General features: G+C 53.9%; 1 protein-coding gene across 1 annotated transcript; it reads left to right on the top strand.

Annotated features, from left to right (window-relative positions):
- Positions 1 to 3,546: 3,546 nt before the first annotated feature.
- PRSS33 (serine protease 33) lies at positions 3,547 to 13,578 on the top strand. The gene is made up of 8 exons (XM_042240663.2): positions 3,547 to 3,591; positions 3,872 to 4,021; positions 10,101 to 10,206; positions 11,001 to 11,027; positions 11,169 to 11,379; positions 11,700 to 11,971; positions 12,383 to 12,552; positions 12,750 to 13,578. The coding sequence occupies exons 1-8, from the start codon at positions 3,547 to 3,549 to the stop codon at positions 12,906 to 12,908; spliced, it is 1,140 nt and encodes a 379-aa protein (XP_042096597.2). The 3' UTR covers positions 12,909 to 13,578.
- The last annotated feature ends 5,227 nt before the right edge of the window (positions 13,579 to 18,805 follow it).

An 18,805-nucleotide genomic window follows, 5' to 3' on the forward strand; every position in this document is an offset into this window, starting at 1 on the left:
TGGGAATACCAGACCACCTGATCTGCCTCTTGAGAAATCTGTATGCAGGTCAGGAAGCAACAGTTAGAACTGGACATGGAACAACAGACTGGTTCCAAACAGGAAAAGGAGTGCGTCAAGGTTGTATATTGTCACCCTGCTTATTTGACTTATATGCAGAGTACATCAGGAGAAATGCTGGGCTGGAGGAAGCACAAGCTGGAATCAAGATTGCTGGGAGAAATATCAATAATCTCAGATATGCAGATGACACCACCCTTATGGCAGAAGGTGAAGAAGAACTAAAGAGCCTCTTGATAAAAGTGAAAGAGGAGAGTAAAAAAGTTGGCTTAAAGCTCAACATTCAGAAAATGAAGATCATGGCATCTGGTCCCATCACTTCATGGCAAATAGATGGGGAAACAGTGGAAACAGTGGCTGACTTTATTTTGGGGGGGCTCCAAAATCACTGCAGATGGTAATTGCAGCCATGAAATTAAAAGATGCTTGCTCCTTAGAAGGAAAGTTATGACCAACCTAGACAGCATATTAAAAAGCAGAGACATTAGTCTGTCAACAAAGGTCCGTCTAGTCAAGGCTATGGTTTTCCCAGTGGTCATGTATGGATGTGAGAGTTGGACTATAAAGAAAGCTGAGTGCAGAAGAATTGATGCTTTTGAACTGTGGTGTTGGAGAAGACTCTTGAGACTCCCATGGACTGCAAGGAGATCCAGCCAGTCCATCCTAAAGGAGATCAGTCCTGAGTGTTCATTGGAAGGACTGATGTTGAAGCTGAAACTCCAATACTTTAGCCACCTGATGCGGAGAGCTGACTCATTTGAAAAGACCCTGATGCTAGGAAAAATTGAGGGCAGGAGGAGACGGGGACAACAAAGGATGAGATGGTTGGATGGCATCACCTACACAATGGACATGGGTTTGGGTGGACTCCGGGAGTTGGTGATAGACAGGGAGGCCTGGTGTGCTGCGGTTCATGGGGTCGCAGAGTCAGACACGACTGAGCAACTGAACTGAACTGAATTACTTTTTGATGTGTTGTGTTCTTATTTCCATTCATTTCACAGTGCTTTCTAATTTTCCTCATGATTTCTTCTTTGGTTAGGAGTATGTTGTTGAATTTCAATATGGTGAATTTTTCAGTTTTCCTTCTGTTCCTCAAGGAACAGAATTCTAGCCTCAATCAGCTGTTTTCTATGTGGTCAGTCTTTTCTACTTTATTCTAACTCATTTTGTGGTCTGACATCTATCTTGGAGAATGTTTTGTATCCACTTAAAAAAAAAATGTGTTCTGCTCTTCTTTGAGGGGATTGTTCTGGTCTACTGACTATTCAAGACCTCTATTTTCTTAGTGGTCTTCTCTTTGATTGTTCTTTCCATTAATAAAAGTGGGACATTGAAGTCTCTGCTGTTATTCTAGAACTGTCTGTTCTCCCAGCAGTTACATCAATTTAGCGTCATGTAGTTTGGGGCTGTTATTAGATATGTAGATATTTATAGTTATTTTATCTTGAAGACTTGACACATTTATCAATATGTAATGTCCTTCTTTGACTCTTATGACATGTTTTGACTCAAAATCTATTTTGTCTAATATTAGTTCAGCAACCTCAGCTCTTTTTGGTTACTGTTTGCATGGAATCTCTTTTTCCAACCTTTCCCCTTCAACCTATATTTGCACTTGGATGTAAAATTATTGTCTCGTAGATGGGATATGGCATCCCAGTCCAGTATTCTTGCCTGGAAAATCCCATGGACAGAGAAGCACGGCAGCCTACAGTCCCGGGGTCACAAAGAGTCAGACACGACGGAATAACTTCTCACCTCAGAGACAGGATATAGTTGGATCCTTGTTTTTAATCCATTCTGCCAATCTCTGCCTTTTAATTGGTGTTTAATCCACTTACATTAAAATTAATTTGATAGGAAGAATTTACTGCTTTCTTGATTTTGTTGGTTTTCTATATTTTGTCAGATCTAGAAGATATAGATATTTTGTATCTATATCTTATATCTATCCCTATGCCTTATATCTTATTTCTTATTTCTTTTCTTGTTTAATTGATTTTTATTAGTATACTGTATTGATTTTCTTCTCATTTCCTGTTCTGTGTATTTTTTAGTTATTTTCTCAGCAGTTGCTCTGGAGATAAGTTAACAACTTAAACTTATAACAATCTATTTTGAATTAATACCAACTTAGGTTCAATAGCATACAAAAATTCTGTTCCTATACAACGCTATTCTTCTCCTTCAAGTTGTTATTGTCACAGTTTCCATCTTTATATATTGTGTAGTCATTAACAGAGGTTTATAATTATCCTTATGCATTTGTCTTTTAAATTGTATAGGGAAAAAAGTTATGAACCAAAATCATAATAATACTGGCTTTTCTATTCACCTGTGTAGTTACCTTCACCGTTGTTCTCTATTTCTTCCTATGGGGTTAAGTTTCTGTCTACTGTCCTTTCATTTCAGCCCGAAAGGGTCCCTTCTTGAAGGGCAGGCCTACTATAATGAACAGTATCAGCATTTGTGTGTCTGGGGTTGTCTTAATCTTGCCTGCATATCTTTGAAAGGTAGTTTTGCCTGGTGTTGAATGCTTGGTTGACTGTTTCCTTCTCTTAGCACTTTTCATATGTCATCTCACTGCCTCTTGGGCTCCAGGGTGTCTGGAAGGAATTTAGCTGTCAGTCTTGCCAAAGATCCCTTCTACTTGATGTGTGTCTTCTCTCTCCACGTTTTTTTAATAAGAGTCTCCCTTTGCCTTTTGATATTTTGATGAAGATGTATCTCTATGTGGATCTCCTTGTGTTTATCCTCCTTGGCGTTTGTCCATCTTCTTGAATGCGTAGACTCGCGTGCGTGCGTCCTCATTCCTGTCCTACTCTTTGTGATTCCGTGGACTGTAGCCCACCAGGCTCCTTTGTCCGTGGAATTTTCCAGGCAAGAGTACTGGAGTGGGTTGCCATTTTCTACTCCAAGGGATCTTCCCAGCCCAAGGATTGAACCCACATTCCCTGCACTGGCAGACAGATTCTTTATCACTGAGTCACATCTTTCATCAAATTTGGGAACTCTTCAGCCTGAATCATGCAGCTGTAGTATACTGATTACAAACAAACTCAGCAGCATCAGCCCCTCCCCACTGTGTAGCTTCAGCCAAGATCTCTCCCCACTGGTCCAGGCAGGGCCTGCCATCTGCATGCCACGAAGAGGGACACTAAATCTGGGGGAGGAGCTGTAACAGCCTCCCCATCCACTGGGTCCTTCTGTGGCCCACCGTGTGCTGGGTGCTGGGCTGGAGCAGAGGAGCCATGTCCTGGGGACTGTGGGTGTCCCAGGAAGTCCACTGCCCCACTTCTTACCCCGTTTCCCCAGACGGCAGAGGAGAGGCTAAGGTTGTTTCTTTCTCTCTCCCACCCTCAACCCCTGGCAGAGCTGCCGCCTCCCTATAATCTCCAGGAAGTGCAGGTCTCCATCATAAACAAATCCAGGTGTACCTACCTGTTCCAGCAGCCTTATTACCGCAGAAATGTCAGTCATGACATGATTTGTGCTGGCTCTGAGGATGGCGACGCCGACAGCTGCAAAGTGAGTGAGTAGGCCTGCCCCAGTGAGGGCCGCACCGCTCCTCCAAGTCTTGGTTCTGAGGGCAGCCCTCTCGACTCCCTGCCAGTCCATCCTCAGAGTGTATTCATGAGATCACTGTAGACCTCACCTACCCAGCCTGTAAAACAGGCTTCCCGCTTCACATTCACTGTACCTTCTTGGATCCTTATGTGAAATCCAGAGGACAGACTCTGCGCTCCCAGTCTCTCCTTGGGCCCCTCCTGCGCCGCCCCCGGCCTTGCTCACCCACACTGCTTTCCAGGGTGACTCAGGCGGACCCTTGGTCTGCGAAAAGAATGGGCGGTGGATTCAGATTGGAATCGTGAGCTGGGGAGTGGGCTGTGGTAGGCGCAACCGGCCTGGCATCTACACCAATGTCAGTCATTACTTCGGCTGGATCCAGTTGCTGACGGCCCGCAGCACACCCAGGCCAGACCCCTCTCGGTTGCTGCTCCCCCTCGCTCTGCTCTGGACTCTCTTACTCCTGCAGATGGCCTGGGCACGCTTGAGCCCATGAGGATGCTGTGGTTACTGCAGCTCTGGGCACATTCACCAAGGGCTGGGGGCACCCTGGTGGCAGGACGGCCTGCTGGATCAGGCCTCGTCCCCTTCCGCCCCCTTTGCTAATAAAGTGTGTATATTCGAGTTGACACCCGGCAGCACATTCTGTGGCTCCGGGTGGCTTCCTGGACACCCTCATGGTCACCAGCGTCCTGTCCACCCCAAGACCACTGCTTAACTCCTTAATCATCATCCGCCCAGTCTGGATTGCAAACAACAGAACCCTCTCAGGTAGCTTAGTCTGAGAGGATGTTAGGAGCAGCAGGGTGGCTGGGGGCTTGGAAGGCTGGAGTGGGGGTGCTGTGGCAGAAATGCCCTCAGACTCCCCAGTGCTCATACTGCGTCCCCCACCACACAGATGCAGACACTCTGGTCTTACCACGGTCCCTAAAGGCTGACCTGGGACCAGGACAAGGGTGTGGATAGTTCATCTGGGAGGCAATGCCAAGAAGCCCCAGTGAAGGGCAGAGAAACTGAGGCGGAAGGGGCAAGAGCCAATGACATTTGACCCTTGGGGCAGCTGAGGCAGAGTCTGGCTGGGGCCTCCCCCGAGAGTTCACAGAGACACACCTCAGCATCGCCTGGGGGACAAAGACCCAGTGTGGCCACTTTTCTCCCGATTCCCTGTGGTTGAGGGTTGTCCTGGGGGCATGGAGGCTCCAAGCTCCATCACCTGGCCTGGGTGGAGGGGGCAGCATCAAGCATGTCTGCCCCACCCCCACTAGGCTCCCAGAACGCAGCCTCATTGTGGCCAATGGACAGGTCAGCAGGGTTGTCTGGGGCCCCTGGGAACTGCTCGGGCAGATGTGCGTTTTCATGGGACCCACAGGTGCTGTGAGCACAGAAGGTGCTAGAAGCTCTGGTCCAGCTAGGGCTGGTCACTGTGGAGAGGCAGGCGGAGGAGTCCGGGAGGGGTGTCCTCGTCACCCCTGCCTGCCCAAAAGCCACACTGGCTGTGACACCACTTTCATGCCCCTGAGCAGCCCCCAGAGCTGGAGCTTCCCCTTCCCCAACTACTGAGCCCACAGGCTGCAGTGAAGACCTGACTCAGCCAAATAAATAAATGTTTTTAATAAAATAAATAATTTTTAAAAATGATGAGGGGCTTCCTTGGTGGCCTGATGGAACGGAACTCGGCTGTCAATGCAGCAGACGGGGGTACGATCCCTGTCCTGGAAAGATCCCACCTGCTGCAGAGCCACTAGGCCCATGCACCGCGACCACTGAGCCCGTGCTCCGTGACGAGAGAAGGCCAAGCAGCACGGCCAGAGAGCAGCCAGCCCCCGCTCACCACGGCTAGGGAAAGCCCACGCAGCAGCAAAGACCCGGCACAGTCAAAAATAAATACATTTTTTAAAAAATGATGAAACTGAGACCCAGAGAGGTGACAGAATCCTTCAAGTCACCTAGCTCACAATGGCCCTTGTCGACCTCAGGCTGTGTGGTGTGCGTGACTCAGAGGGGCCAGCAGGTGCCTGGTGCCTGGTGTCTTCCACGTCTCCTAGGTGGGACTCACCTGCTTTGAGATTTCCACCCTCCGCCATCTGCCCTTCGGAGCAGTCAAAACCTGAGGGCATCCTTGCTCATCTCCCCCAAAGGCCCTCCGGGCTGACCCCACACAGAACGCTCACTGCCTGGTGTCCCGTGTGTTACTGGAGGACCGCACGATTCAATGCCTGCGAAGTGCTTGGCCCCAGACCAGCCGCCCTGCGACACTGCCCCGCAGGCCTGCCTGGCGGGGTGTTACGGCCGCTCCTCCAGCAGTAGGCCGAGTAACCTCTGGTGACCTCTGGTGGCCTGCGTGACAGTCTTGTCCACAGAAATACCGTCAAGCCCGGCCAGGCGCACGTCCCCCAGCCCAGCCTGGTGCCACAGCGCACCCCTCCCTGTGGCCCGGCTTGCCCCACACCATTGTTCCTCCTTGCATGACTCTGGCTGTTGGGGTTGGCATCAGGTGGGCTCAGGCTGCAGCCCTCCCAGAGGGCCCGGGTTGTGCTGGGACATCAGTGGGAAGACACCTGGGTCCCAGGAAGGCCACCGCCCACCACCTCATTTGCTGCCAGGTCTGCAGGGTGCCTGGGGGTCTGGCCAAGAGCAGGGTTGGGCACTCATCAGAGACGAGTCCTGTGCTGCAGGCGGCAGGCTGGGTGCCACCATCCTGAAACACACTGGCAGGGCAGCCGGCTCGGGGGCACCTCCCCTCCACCTTTGTTGAATGTAATTTTGTTTTCATCTTTGGCACTTAAAGACTTTGGTGGTAAGCAGCAGGATCCCTTAGAACCAGCACGAGTGAAGGAGAGTTGGTTTAGAAGGATACAGGGCAGCCCTCCAAGCACAAGGATGGCTGGAATGAGGAGCTCCAACTCTACAGGGCACTCTTCCTCAGTCCAGAAGATTCCAGGCTCTCAGGCCGGCGGAGAGTCCTTGCCTGTGGCCGCAGTCGTGGCGTCCCCTGCCCGGGTCCCAGTGGTCATCCTGCAGGGTGAAAATCTCAGGGAAGGATTCTGATTGGCTGGTCTGGGGTCACATGTCGCCTCTTGACCCATCACTGTTACCTGGGGGCCATGGTGGGATGCTGGCCCCGTCTGGGTCATTTGCCCACACCTGAGAGTTGGGGCAGGTCCAGCAGCAGAGAAAGCTGGGGCTGACTCAGCTGTGGCCCCAGGAGGGTGGTGAGACGGGCAAGTAGATGACACTTGTCTGGGGGCCGTTTGTGCAGGGTGACTCCTGGGTGGGCCTGAGGGCATGTGGGCCAGCAGGGGCCTGTGCCTCAGTTTCTCAATCTGAGACAGGGGGCTGGGTTGGGGTGAACCCCTGGGAAGGGGTTCCCTTCCTACTCCCCTCAGGTTTGATCGCCCGTTAGTCAACCAGTTCCAGATCCTCCCACCATAAGCCAGTTCCTCGGTGGGAATTTGTTTCAAGGTCCTTGCCCTCAAGTGTCCTCCAGGCCTCCAAATTGCAACAGGTAGAGGCCCCCGCAGCTCCCTCACTGGACTGGGCATTCAGCCTTCCAGTGAACCCCCTCTCAAGGTATGGCCCAAGTCCCTGGAGACAGCTGTGTGTCCCCAGGGTCCTGGGTCACCCTCCGTCCCACCAGCCTCTCCAGCTACCCCAGCTCTGCCCAGTTGGCTCCACTGCAGCCAAGGCCTCCAGTGGCGGCTGGATCCAGAGCAACCAAGGTCAGCACCTCAGGGAGGGCGCTGCTTTTATTCTCCTGGCCCTTCTAGAGCGTTTCCATCAGCCGGGCATGGTTCCAGGCTCTGCGAGGGCTAACATGGTTAATTGTTGCAACCACCCGGGGGGTGGGTTTTACAGAAGAGGAAACTCTCCCAAGGTTTCGAGGGTGGGAGGGATGATGTTCCACCAGGCTCCTCTGTCCATGGGATTTTCCAGGCAAGAGTACTGGAGTGGGGTGCCATTGCCTTCTCCGTATCTCTTTCTATAAGGACACTAATAAGTCCAGCCTATGACTTCATTTAATTACTTCTGGAGTCATTGGGGTTAAAGATTCAAAGTATAAATTTTGGAAAGTTCACAGATGTTCTTCCTAGGTGGCTCAGTGGTAAAGAACCCACCTGTCATGAAGCTCTGGAGGCTGGAGCGTGGGCTTGAGCCTGGTCCCGGAACGTGGACAGTGGAAGTCAGGCCCGAGGCCACCCTCCCTCGCTTTGTGTGGAAGGGCTGGGGCTGGTTCACCCCTAGGTCCTCTCATTCGTCCCCTTCACCCTCGCCACCCCCTACACCTACTGGCCCCTTCCACTTACTCCCAAGCACTCAGTGCCCACTCTGTGCTGGCACCGCTCTTGCCAGTGGGGACTGGATATTTGGGCATGTGCTCAGCCTCTCAGTCGTGTCCGACTCTTCGAGATCCCGTGGACTGTAACCCACCAGGCTCCTCTGTCCCTGGGATTCTCCAGGCAAAAATACTGGAGTGGGTTACCATTTCCTCCATCAGGGGATCTTCCTGACCCAGGGATGGAACCTGTGTCTCCTGCGTCTCCTTCATGACAGGTGGGTTCTTTACCACTGAGCCACCTAGGAAGAACATCTGTGAACTTTCCAAAATTTATACTTTGAATCTTTAACCCCAATGACTCCAGAAGTAATTAAATGAAGTCATAGGCTGGACTTATTAGTGTCCTTATAGAAAGAGATACGGAGAAGGCAATGGCACCCCACTCCAGTACTCTTGCCTGGAAAATTCCATGGACGGAGGAGCCTGGTGGGCTGCCGTCCATGGGAGTTGCTAAGAGTCGGACACAACTGAGCGACTTCACTTTCACTTTTCACTTCCATGCATTGGAGAAGGAAATGGCAACCGACTCCAGTGTTCTTGCCTAGAGAATCCCAGGGACGGGGGAGCCTGGTGGGCTGCCGTCTATGGGGTCACACAGAGTTGGACACGACTGAAGCGACTTAGCAGCAGCAGCAGCAGCAGCAGAAATGGTCCAGTGGCTAGGACTCTGAGCTCCCAATGCAGGGGGCCCAGGTTCGACCCCTGGTCAGGGAAAAGGTTCGACCCCTGGTCAGGGAAATAGATCCCACATGCCACAACTAAGACCTGGTACAGCCAATAAATAAATAAATAATTTTTTTAAAAAAGAGAGAGAGAGAGAGACACCAGGGGACTTCCCTGGCAGTACAGTGGTTAGGACTCCATGCTTCCACTGCTGGGGGCCTGGGTTCAATCCTTGGTCAGGGGACTAAGATCCTGCACGCCACACAGCACAACCAGAAAAGAAAAAAAGACAGCAGCACCTTCCCCCACTACCCCTCATGCCCAGCAGACACAAAGAGAAGGCTATGTGATCATTCAGTGAGATGGCAGGGCAGCCCACTACAAGCCAAGAGAAGAGGCTCCCATCTGGCCAGTTCCTTGTTCTTGGACGTCCAGCCTCCAGAATGGAACTTAAGCCCCTAGTCTGTGGGCTCAGACGGTAAAGAATCTACCTGCCATGCAGGAGACCCGGGTTCAACCCCTGGATTGGGAAGATCCCCTGGAGAAGGCAGTGGCAAACCACTCCAGTATTCTTGCCTGGAGCATTCCGTGGACAGACCATGGGGTCGCAAAGAGTTGGACACGAATGAGCGACCGACACTGTGGTGTTCGGCCCTGGCAGCCTGAGCTAAGACAGGGACAAAGACCCAGACCCTGCCTCACGGAGGGGAGACAAACAGGTACGAATCAGATCTCCCCTGTCACATCACCTCCTTCTGGGACACGGACAAGGAGGGGGTGTGCTGGACAGGAAGGCCCCCAGGAGGGGGAACCAAGTGGATGGCAGCTGGAGGGGGTCACTGACTTGGTAAAAGGAGGTTCTGGAGCCTTTCCGGGAGGTGGGAGCAGTCCAGGCCCCCACCCCACCCCATCCCGTGTACCCCACCGCCGCACTCCACCCTTGCCTGGCTGGACTCAGGCTCCCAGCCCCAGTTCCGTGCACCCTGGCCCAAGCCAGGCTTCCTTCGAGAAACTCCAGTGTCCCTTTCCTGCCGCAGCAAAAGCACTGCTCAAAGCATCTTTGTTCAAGGCTGGACTGAAGAAGCCGCAACCCCGCCCTGACCTCCTTAATTACCTCCTGCCCCCCACCCCTCTCCTGGCTCTTTAAGCCCCCAGATCCTCCCCCAGCCCAGTTAGCAGGGAGGACACCAGCTGCAAGGGTGAGAAAAGAATGCAGGGTCTGCGGAGAACAGGGTTGGGGGGCACCTATCAGGGAAATACAAGGTGGGGGAGGGGCTGGGCTCCAGGGCTTGCATGGAGACCTAAGGTGCCCAAATCATGCAGCACTTGAGGGGGCAGGGGTGGTCCCTGGGGCCTGGGCATAGGGCATAGAGCCTGGGCCACAGGGCTAGGTCTGGGACCAACCAGGGTCTGAAGGAAGACAAAAGGAGCTCAGGGTGGGTGGGGGGGCTAGATCCTCTTCTCTCGGCAGGCTCCAGCCGGGCTAGTCCTGGGCAGCACCATCCTTACCAGGCCCAGCCCTGAAGACAGAATGAAGTGGGCTTCCTCCCTCCAGGTCCTGCTCCTACTGCTGCTGGGTGAGTGGGGGCGGGGCTGGGGGTGCTGACCACAGGAGCTTGGCTTCCATCTGCCCAGCCTTCCTGCTTCCTCTAGAGCACTCTAAGGCATCCTACTCTTTTTCCTATTTTTGGCTGCACTGGGTCTTCCTTGCTCCTTCCAGGCTTTCTCTAGCTGCCACAAGTGGGCTTTTCACTGCTGCGTCTTCTCTCGTTGCATGTAGGATCTTCTCCAACCAGGGATTGAACCTGTCTCCCAGTCCACACTGGGAGGCGGATTCTTAACCACTGGACCACCAGGGAAGTTCAGGCATCCTATTCTTGGCTCCAGAGCTTCCCCAGTGACTCAGCGGTAGAGTCTGCCTCAATGCAGGAGCCACAGGAGACGCAGGTTCGGTCCCTGGGTGAGGAAGATCCCCTGGAGAAGGAAATGGCAACCCACTCCAGCATTCTTACCTGGAGAATCCCATGGACAGAGACTAGCGGGCTACAGTCCCTGGGGTTGAATAGAGTCAGACACGACTGAAGTGACCTAGCACACCTGCACTACTGGCTCCAAGAGTTCCAGTTCTCTCTGTCACTGACCTTGGGCTCTCCAAATCTGGTTGTGCTCATCTGTGTAATCGGTGTAAGTCCCCACCTCACAGGGCTCTGGGGAGGGTTTAATCCTGGTAGCCGATTGCACAAAAATCTGGCATCAAGTCAGTGCGACATATTCATTCTACCCTCCTTCCTAATCTGTGACCGCCCTCCCCGTCACCCCGTTACCTGACACCAGACCCGTAATCCAGTCCCTTCCCTGCTTCCACCTCCAGGAGCAGCCGGGACCCTGGCCACTGAAGGTAAGAAAGCCGCGGAAACCCCCTGTGCCTGCCTCTCCCTAACCCCGCCCCCACCCGCCTCCCCGGCCCCACCCCTCCCTAACCCCGCCCCCACCCGCCTCCCCGGCCCCACCCCTCCCTAACCCCGCCCCCACCCGCCTCCCCGGCCCCTACTGCTCTGCCCACCCCGTAGTCCCCTTGTCCTCCCAGCGTGTGGGCAGCCTCGGGTGTCCAGTCGTATCGTGGGCGGCCGGGACGCCAGGGCCGGAGAGTGGCCGTGGCAGGCGAGCATCCAGCACCGCGGGGCGCACGTGTGCGGGGGCTCGCTCATCGCCCCGCAGTGGGTGCTGACGGCGGCACACTGCTTTCCCAGGTCAGCAGGCAGCCGGGCCCCGCCAAGGGACGGTCCCCTCCCCCTAGGGCTCCGCGTCGAGATTTGCCAGGCCGGGGCGGGTGGAGCAAGACCCAGGGAAGGTCTTGGATTCGGGGGCTGTAAGTGGCCACGTTGGTACAGACCCCCGGGCGGTTGGGCAGGGCACAGCCCTTGCTCCAGCGTCCCACACCCACCGGGACCCCGCGCCCAGACTTCGCACAGGTCTCACCCCGGGCTCTGAGAGAGAGGGCGACGGGGACGAGCGCTCCAGGGCTGGAGGGGAAGCTGCCTTAATTAGACCTAGCGCCCCCGTCACGCAGGAAGGCTGTGCCCGCTGAGTACCGCGTGCGCCTCGGGGCGCTGCACCTGCGTCCCAGCTCGCCCCCTGCTCTCCTGGCGCCCGTGCGGAGGGTGCTACTGCCCCCGGACTACTCGGAGGACGGGGCCCACGGGGACCTGGCGCTGCTGCTGCTGCGCCGCCCAACACCCCTGAGCACCCGCGTCCAGCCCGTCTGCCTGCCGGAGCCTGGGGCCCCCCCGCCGCCTGGCACACCCTGCTGGGTCACTGGCTGGGGCAGCCTCCGCCCAGGAGGTGAGGCAGAGGGCAGGGCAAGGGGGCACTGGGGGCGGGCCAGAGGCTCTCTCCCCAGCTCACTCTGACCTCCAGGGACCCAGACATCCTCTCTGTACTGCCAGGGAGCTCTGGGCTGGCAGGTGAGGATTTTCCCACCAATACCTGCTTTCCACCTCATCGTCTGCGGGCTCTTCCTGGGTGTCTGACTCTTGCAACCCCATAGACTGTAGCCCACCAGACTCCTCGGTCCATGGGATACTCCAAGCGAAAATACTGAAATGGGTTGCCATGCCCTCCTCCAGAAGATCTTCCCAACCCGGGGATCAAACTCACATCTCTTAAGTCTCCTACATTGGCAGGCGGGTCCTTTACCACTAGTGCCACCTGAGAAGTCTCTGCCGCCTCTTAGACCTCCCCCTTCTCCTCCAGTGCCACTCCCGAAGTGGCGACCCTTGCAGGGAGTGAGAGTGCCACTGCTGGACGCTCGCACCTGTGACCACCTCTACCACCTGGGCACCAATGTGCCCCAGGTCGAACACATAGTGCTGCCGGGGAGCCTGTGCGCCGGCTACGTCGGGGGCCAGAAGGATGCCTGCCAGGTTCGAGAAGCTGCCTGGAACGTCTGGAGCCCACGCCCCTGTGGCCAGCACCCCACCTCCTTAGAACCTGGGACCCAGGATGTACCACCTCCAGGCTCAGTGTGCTGAACCCCGACCCAGAGGCACCACTGAGGGATGGCAGCCTGGGACCCAGAGTCCCTGGGGGGCTGGGACCTAAGCTCTCCTTTCTCCTGCAGGGTGACTCTGGAGGACCCCTGGTCTGCATGAAGTCTGGGCGCTGGGTCCTGGTGGGTGTGGTGAGCTGGGGCAAGGGCTGTGCCTTGCCCAACCGTCCAGGGGTCTATACCAATGTGGCCACTTACAGCCCCTGGATTCAGGCTCACCTCAACATCTGATGCAGTGACTGACCCGAAGCCAGACTCTGGGGCCCCTTGGCTGCCCGGTCTGTCTGGGGACTGACACATCCCTCACCCTTCTGACTGAAGGCTCAGAGGCCTGATAAAGCCAAGGAGCCACCCATCCATCCATTCGTCTGTCTGTCCCCGGCGTCCTCCGTGGAGCTCACCAAATGCGAGTTGCCAACCCTCCTCCAGGAGCCTCCCGTGTGTCTATGGGTCTCACATTCCCTCTGTTCCCTTCCTGCTCATATTTACCCTCCTGAACTCCAGCCAGGGCACCCAAAGACAAGCAAGTGCTGAGTCTGGTCTGCATGCTCCTCTTTTCCGGAAGGAGTCAGAGAGATAAAAATGGGACCAGTACCCAACCCCAAGGAGGTGATTGTCCATTGCTAGCTTTGAAGATGGAGGGGCCTCATGGTGAGGAGCTGAGGGCGGCCCCTGGCCAACAGCCAGTTGGAAAAGGAGCACCTCGGCGCGACGACAGCTGCAAGGGACCAAATCTGGCCAATAACCTGAACAGGCTTGGAAGCCAACAACTCCTCCCCCAGCCTGCAGACCAGAGCCCTGAAAGTCTATGCCCTTGGTTTCAGCCTGGTGAGACCCTGAACAGGAACCCCGCTGAGCCCACCCACAGAGTTGTGATTTAATAAATTAGTGTTTAAGCTGCTGTGTCTGTAGTCATCTGCTGTAGCGGTAGAAAACTCATATTTTGCCCCACTGTAGTGAAGGTGCCCCAGGAGGCAGGTGGCGGCCACCAGACCTGGCCTTCCCATACATTCAGGAGTCTGGGGCACTTGGCATCATGCCCTCTCCCAAGAGGGGCCCTTCTGCTGTCCTTAGCTTTTTCTGCCACTCCTCCATTCCGTGCCCTGGCTGGGTCTGGGGCTTCCCGGCCCAGGACCTCCCTTCCCGGCCTGCACCTGGAGACCGGCCTAGGCCCTTTCAGCTCCCTGACCACGCTCATGTGCTGACACCTGGCGTCCTTGCCCCTCTCTGCCATCTCACCCCCAGGCCAAGGGTCATCAGAGCTCAGTTTCTAGAGCACCAGAAAGAACAAGAACCTGAACAAAACCTAGAAACGCCAGCCTTCGGAACTGACAGGGGCAAGGGGGGCAGGGGGGCAAGGAAGGCTATCCCTGAAGGGGCAGCCTGCCTGGATGAGGCCAAGTGCGGCTGCCCCCACGCAGGCCTGAGCCATGGCTCCCTCCCTTTTCTTTCTTTTCTTTTTCTGCCACTCCGTGTGTCTTATGGGATCTTAGTTCCCCAACCAGGGATTGAACCCATGCCCTCTGTGGTGAAAGTACTGAGTCCCCACCACTGGACCGCCAGGGAACTCCCCCTTCCTTTTTTTTCATCTTCTCCCAGGGGAAAAAGTGACTGCGGCAGGTGGGTCACTGCTGGGCCAGACCTGACTGGGAGAGAGGGTGGGTCTGTAAACAACGAGGGACCTCCAGGCTGCCGCCTCCCCGCTAGGCTGAGCACCATCCATCGGGGGCAGAGGTTGGCTGTAGCGGGCCAGGTGAAAGGCTGTGAGCACATCGCAGCGGGGCCCTAGTAGCCCCGGCTGGGCAATGCTGGCTGTCCTCCCATCCCGCCCTCAGCCTGGGGCCCGCCAAGAGAACATCCTCAAGACGCCTCCCAAGGCATTGAGACCAGAACAAGCCAGGGACTGAGAGCCAGGGTACCTCAGTCTTGGGCCTGCCATGATCAAAGTAATGGGTCCCCATTCAGAGCTCAGTGTTTCTTTTATATATATATAAAATTTATTACTATATAACTTATTACTATATAATTTATATTTTTTATTGATTTATTTAAATTGTGGCTGTGGTGGGCGTTCATTGCTGTAGTCTTTCCCTGGTTGCGGTACTTGAGCTTCCCCTTGTGGTGGCTTCTCTTGTTGCAGAGCAAGGGCTCTAGGGCACAGCTGCGGCTCTCGCGATCTAGAGCACAAGGGCTCAGGAGTCGCATTGCACGTTACACTGCTCCTCTGTGCCCCGCAGGGTCAGTGGCGCAGCACCCTGCGTCACTGCATCCCGCCTATCAGCAAGGTCAGTGAGGCCAGAGGGGGTGTGTGACAGGTGGACCGGGCCCAGCATCAGTCTCACGCTGCATCCCGTCCCCGAAGGCCTCAGAAAGCCAGCCTGACCTGCCAGGAGGGGCTTTCAGAGTAGTCCTGAGAACCACTCTTGCTGAGGACAGGACACTGGGCTCCTGTCCATGCAAGTATTTTTTAGCCGTTCACCTGCTCCAGTTGGTAGCGCTGCAGCCAGATGGCCCAGCCTCTCCCAGAAGTACTGATGCACCTGTTTCCCCATCTGTGATCTGACCTGGTAACATCTGCCCCATTATGGCTGTTGGGAGAGTCAAAATGACTCAGTTCTGCCCAGCGAGCATGCGGGTTGTGCCAGGCATCAGTGGGCTCTCAACTGATCTCTGAATACTCGGGAGGTGTTCCCGTTTCATGAATGGGGAAACAGGCCCCGAGAGGCTAGGTTATGTGCCCCACGACCTACAGCAGGCAAGAGGTGAAGCCGGATTTGAATCTGGGCCGTCAACTCAAATTCCACAGTGAGTTGTGTCACTTCCCTTATAGAAAATAGTTGTAAAATGCTGCAAATGAAAGACACACTAGTAACTAGCAGTGATTGACAATTACTATTTATTTTTAATATGTGTTTTGTTTATTTCACTGTGCTGGGTCTTAGTTGCGGCATGTGGGATCTAGTTCCCTAACCAGGGAGTCAAACCCAGTGCGTGCATGCTGAGTCACTTCAGTCATGTCCAACTCTTTGTGAACCCATGGACTGTAGTCCGCCAGGCTCCTCTGTCCTTGGGATTCTCCAGGCAAGAATACTGAAGTGGGTTGCCATGCCCTCCTCCAGGGCATCTTCCTGACCCAGGGATCAATCTCTTATATCCCCTGCATTGGCAGGTGGTTCTTTACCACTGAGCCACCTGGGAAGCCCCCAGCTCCCTGCATTGGGAGCACACAATCTTAGGCACTGGACCACCAGGGAAGTCCCTGACAATTGCTATTTACTAATAACATTTTAAGAAATGTAAATAGAGCAAAGGAGAAGGTCCACCAGCCGAGACCCTACACACTTAGTTTAGAAGCCAGGGAGTGTCTCCATGGTGAGCTTTGAGTGGCTGAAGCAACAGGGCAGAAAGGACCCGGGAGGACTTCCTGTGCAGGGAAGCAAGAGCAGCTGGCCAGCTGCCTCACCTGCCATCTGGAGGAGGGCCTGCACCCAGCTACAGAGCTAGGGGCTGGGGGCTGAGCCGCTACACCTCCCTCAAGCCTCTCCTGACCCCATTCTCCCTGCAGGAGGTGTCATTGTACTCATTGACCCGAGGATGGAAGTTACCTCCTGCAACTCACCACCCACCACAGCACCGTAGGCTGCACAGAGATCCCAGGCGAGGGGAAGGGCTGCCTTGAGGCCTAGAGAGGGAGGAGACCCAGGAAGGAAAGGGGCTTCAGAGGACTCCTGAGGAGCCAGAGGTCAGAAGTCAAAAATTATAACTATGGCTATAGCTTAGGAAACATCTATATTTATTGAGTGCTAACTCTTGGTGATATTACCCAAAAGCTGGGTTTGCTTCTTGGTGGGTATTGAGCAAAAAGATACAACCAAGAAGTGAGGATTTATATTATTTGCGGCAAGTGAGGCAAGCACTTTGGGTATCTCTTCCAAAGCAGTGTCTGCCTGGACAGCAGCATTGGGGGGATTTTAAGCTAAGGGTATGTGCACATTCAGGAAGGGGGTTGCATTGAGGCCAGGCACAGATCACAAAATGGCCCAGGCCAGAAATGGCTTCTCTTCTGCCGATAAAACCACACCAGGTTCTCTTTCTTCCGATAAAACCACACCAGGTTCTCTTTCTTCAGGGACAACCCGCCCCCCATCTGCTTACAGTAAGGCTCCACAAACTTTACAAACAGCTATTCTGCCGCTTCAGAGAGGTGGACACTGGGCTTTGGTGAGGTTAACTGCCCAAGGCTGCACACTCAGTGCCAGAGCAAGGATTTGAATTTCAGCGGGTCTGAGCCCAGAGCCTGCATGACTAGCCACCAACCTGATTCAGGGCCAAAGCAGCATCATCTTCAGATTCCACCCACTCTAAAGAATTATCCATTTGTGGCCTCAATAACTGCTGAGCTGTTCAGCATCCAGGATCATCACTGGCTCATTTCTCACTGGGTGCCACAGCATGCCTCTCTGGCACACGCCAGCAATGACCCAGATGAGATTCTCCTTCTCCCTGAGAGAAGTTGTGAGAAAAGCCTCCTTTGGGTGCGACACAGGAGAGTGTCCAAGGAGGAAGCCCTAGGCTGTTAGTAGGGATGAGGGGTGGCCAGACAGGGAAACCAAGTCCACATGCCCTTCCGGAGCCAGAGTGGACCTGGGCAGAAGAGTATGTAGGTGCCCAGGGCACCTTCTGCCTGGGAAGACTGAACACCAACTTTGGCCATGCATGGTGCTTCTAACAAGTTAGGCTGTTCAATGGCCTAGTTAGTTATCGAATGGAAGTCCTACTGCTTGCCACTCACAAAATCAATTACATACTCACAAATGTTGGTGGCAAAAGAAAAGTACTTTTAATCAGAATGCTGGCAATCTGGGGAGATGGTGGACTCAACCTCCCCAAAAAACTTTTAAAGGGAAGAAATCTCAGTTAGTCCTGAGATCAGGTGTCAGAATTGTCACGAAACTGTTTACCTCGGATTGGAACTTGAACCCATGTGCTGGGGTTCCAACTCAGCCAAAACGTTGCTTGGGACTTGAACTGACAAGATCGGGACTTGAACCCAGCCAAAACCAATAGTCTTCCAACTGAGATCACAGACCTGGTTTCAGGACCTAACAAACCTCATATCAGAAAGACTTCAGTGAGACACAAAGTGATAGCTAAGAAATGTATTTATTCAGAAAGAAACAACACTCCATAGCGAGCAGGCCATCACAGAGGGTGAGTGTTGTGGTCTTGAAACACGGGTGTAGTTACCTTTTATGGGCTGGGTAATTTCATGTGCTAATGTGTTAGTCGTGTCTCTTTGCGACTCCCTGGACTGTAGCCTGCCAGGCTAGTCTGTCCATGGGATTCTCCAGCAAGAATACTGGAGTGGGTTGCCATTTCCTACTCCAGGGACAGGCTAATGAGTGGGAGGATTATTCCAACTATTTGGTGGGGAGGGGGTGGAGATTTCCAGGGGTTGAGCCACTGCCCACTTTTTGGGCTTTGAGGGTCAAGCTGTCATGGTGGCTCACATTAGCTTGCTGCTGTGTTACAATTAGTTTATACTGAGAAGCAAGGTCTAGGCAACTTGACTTGTCTGCCATCTTGGACCCATTTGATTCTAATCAATTTATGTTATGCCCCCTGGTTATATCATTCTTTCAAAGGTTGTGCCCTGCCTGCTTGCCTCCTGTTTCACCCATGCAGTTAACTTCTTGGGCTCTTCCTCTAGAGGCTATCTTGTTCATAGTTTGTTCAGATTACTGAATTAGAGGCTAGGGAAGCAATCCAGTCATCTGCTGAATTCTTCATTTCTCCTTTCTTGATCTGCAGAAAGAACTAATATGGCAAGATATTGTGCGATTAAAAATTTGAAAGGTGTGCTTAGCCCAGAGACGGGTAAAGTATGGTTTCAAGGAGGGGATGTGTGTGCTGGTTCAAAACTTGTTTACAATTTAGCTTTGCTAAGAGACAAGAAAAGGAGCTTCCTGCTGAGGGCAGTTTCCTGCAAAGAGCTGCTTTCACACTGCCTCATACCAACAACAGCTTCCAAGGGTCCTTATTGTACCCGCTAAACTGGTTTAAATAATCCTAAAGCCCCGCAAAACTGGTTTAAATAATCCTCACAACCTAGGCTAGGGCGGGGAAAC

Source organism: Ovis aries, chromosome 24 (assembly GCF_016772045.2).
Source record: "Ovis aries strain OAR_USU_Benz2616 breed Rambouillet chromosome 24, ARS-UI_Ramb_v3.0, whole genome shotgun sequence".
In the NCBI taxonomy this organism is placed as follows: domain Eukaryota; kingdom Metazoa; phylum Chordata; class Mammalia; order Artiodactyla; family Bovidae; genus Ovis; species Ovis aries.

Bases quoted from the DNA above. Each gene is read 5' to 3' on its own strand.
- PRSS33 (XM_042240663.2), top strand. From the start codon at position 3,547: ATGATTTGTGCTGGCTCTGAGGATGGCGACGCCGACAGCTGCAAA. The intron at 10,207-11,000 runs GTGAGTGGGGGC...TTCCACCTCCAG, and splicing joins CCTGCTCCTACTGCTGCTGG to GAGCAGCCGGGACCCTGGCC. The intron at 11,380-11,699 runs GTCAGCAGGCAG...CCCGTCACGCAG, and splicing joins GCGGCACACTGCTTTCCCAG to GAAGGCTGTGCCCGCTGAGT.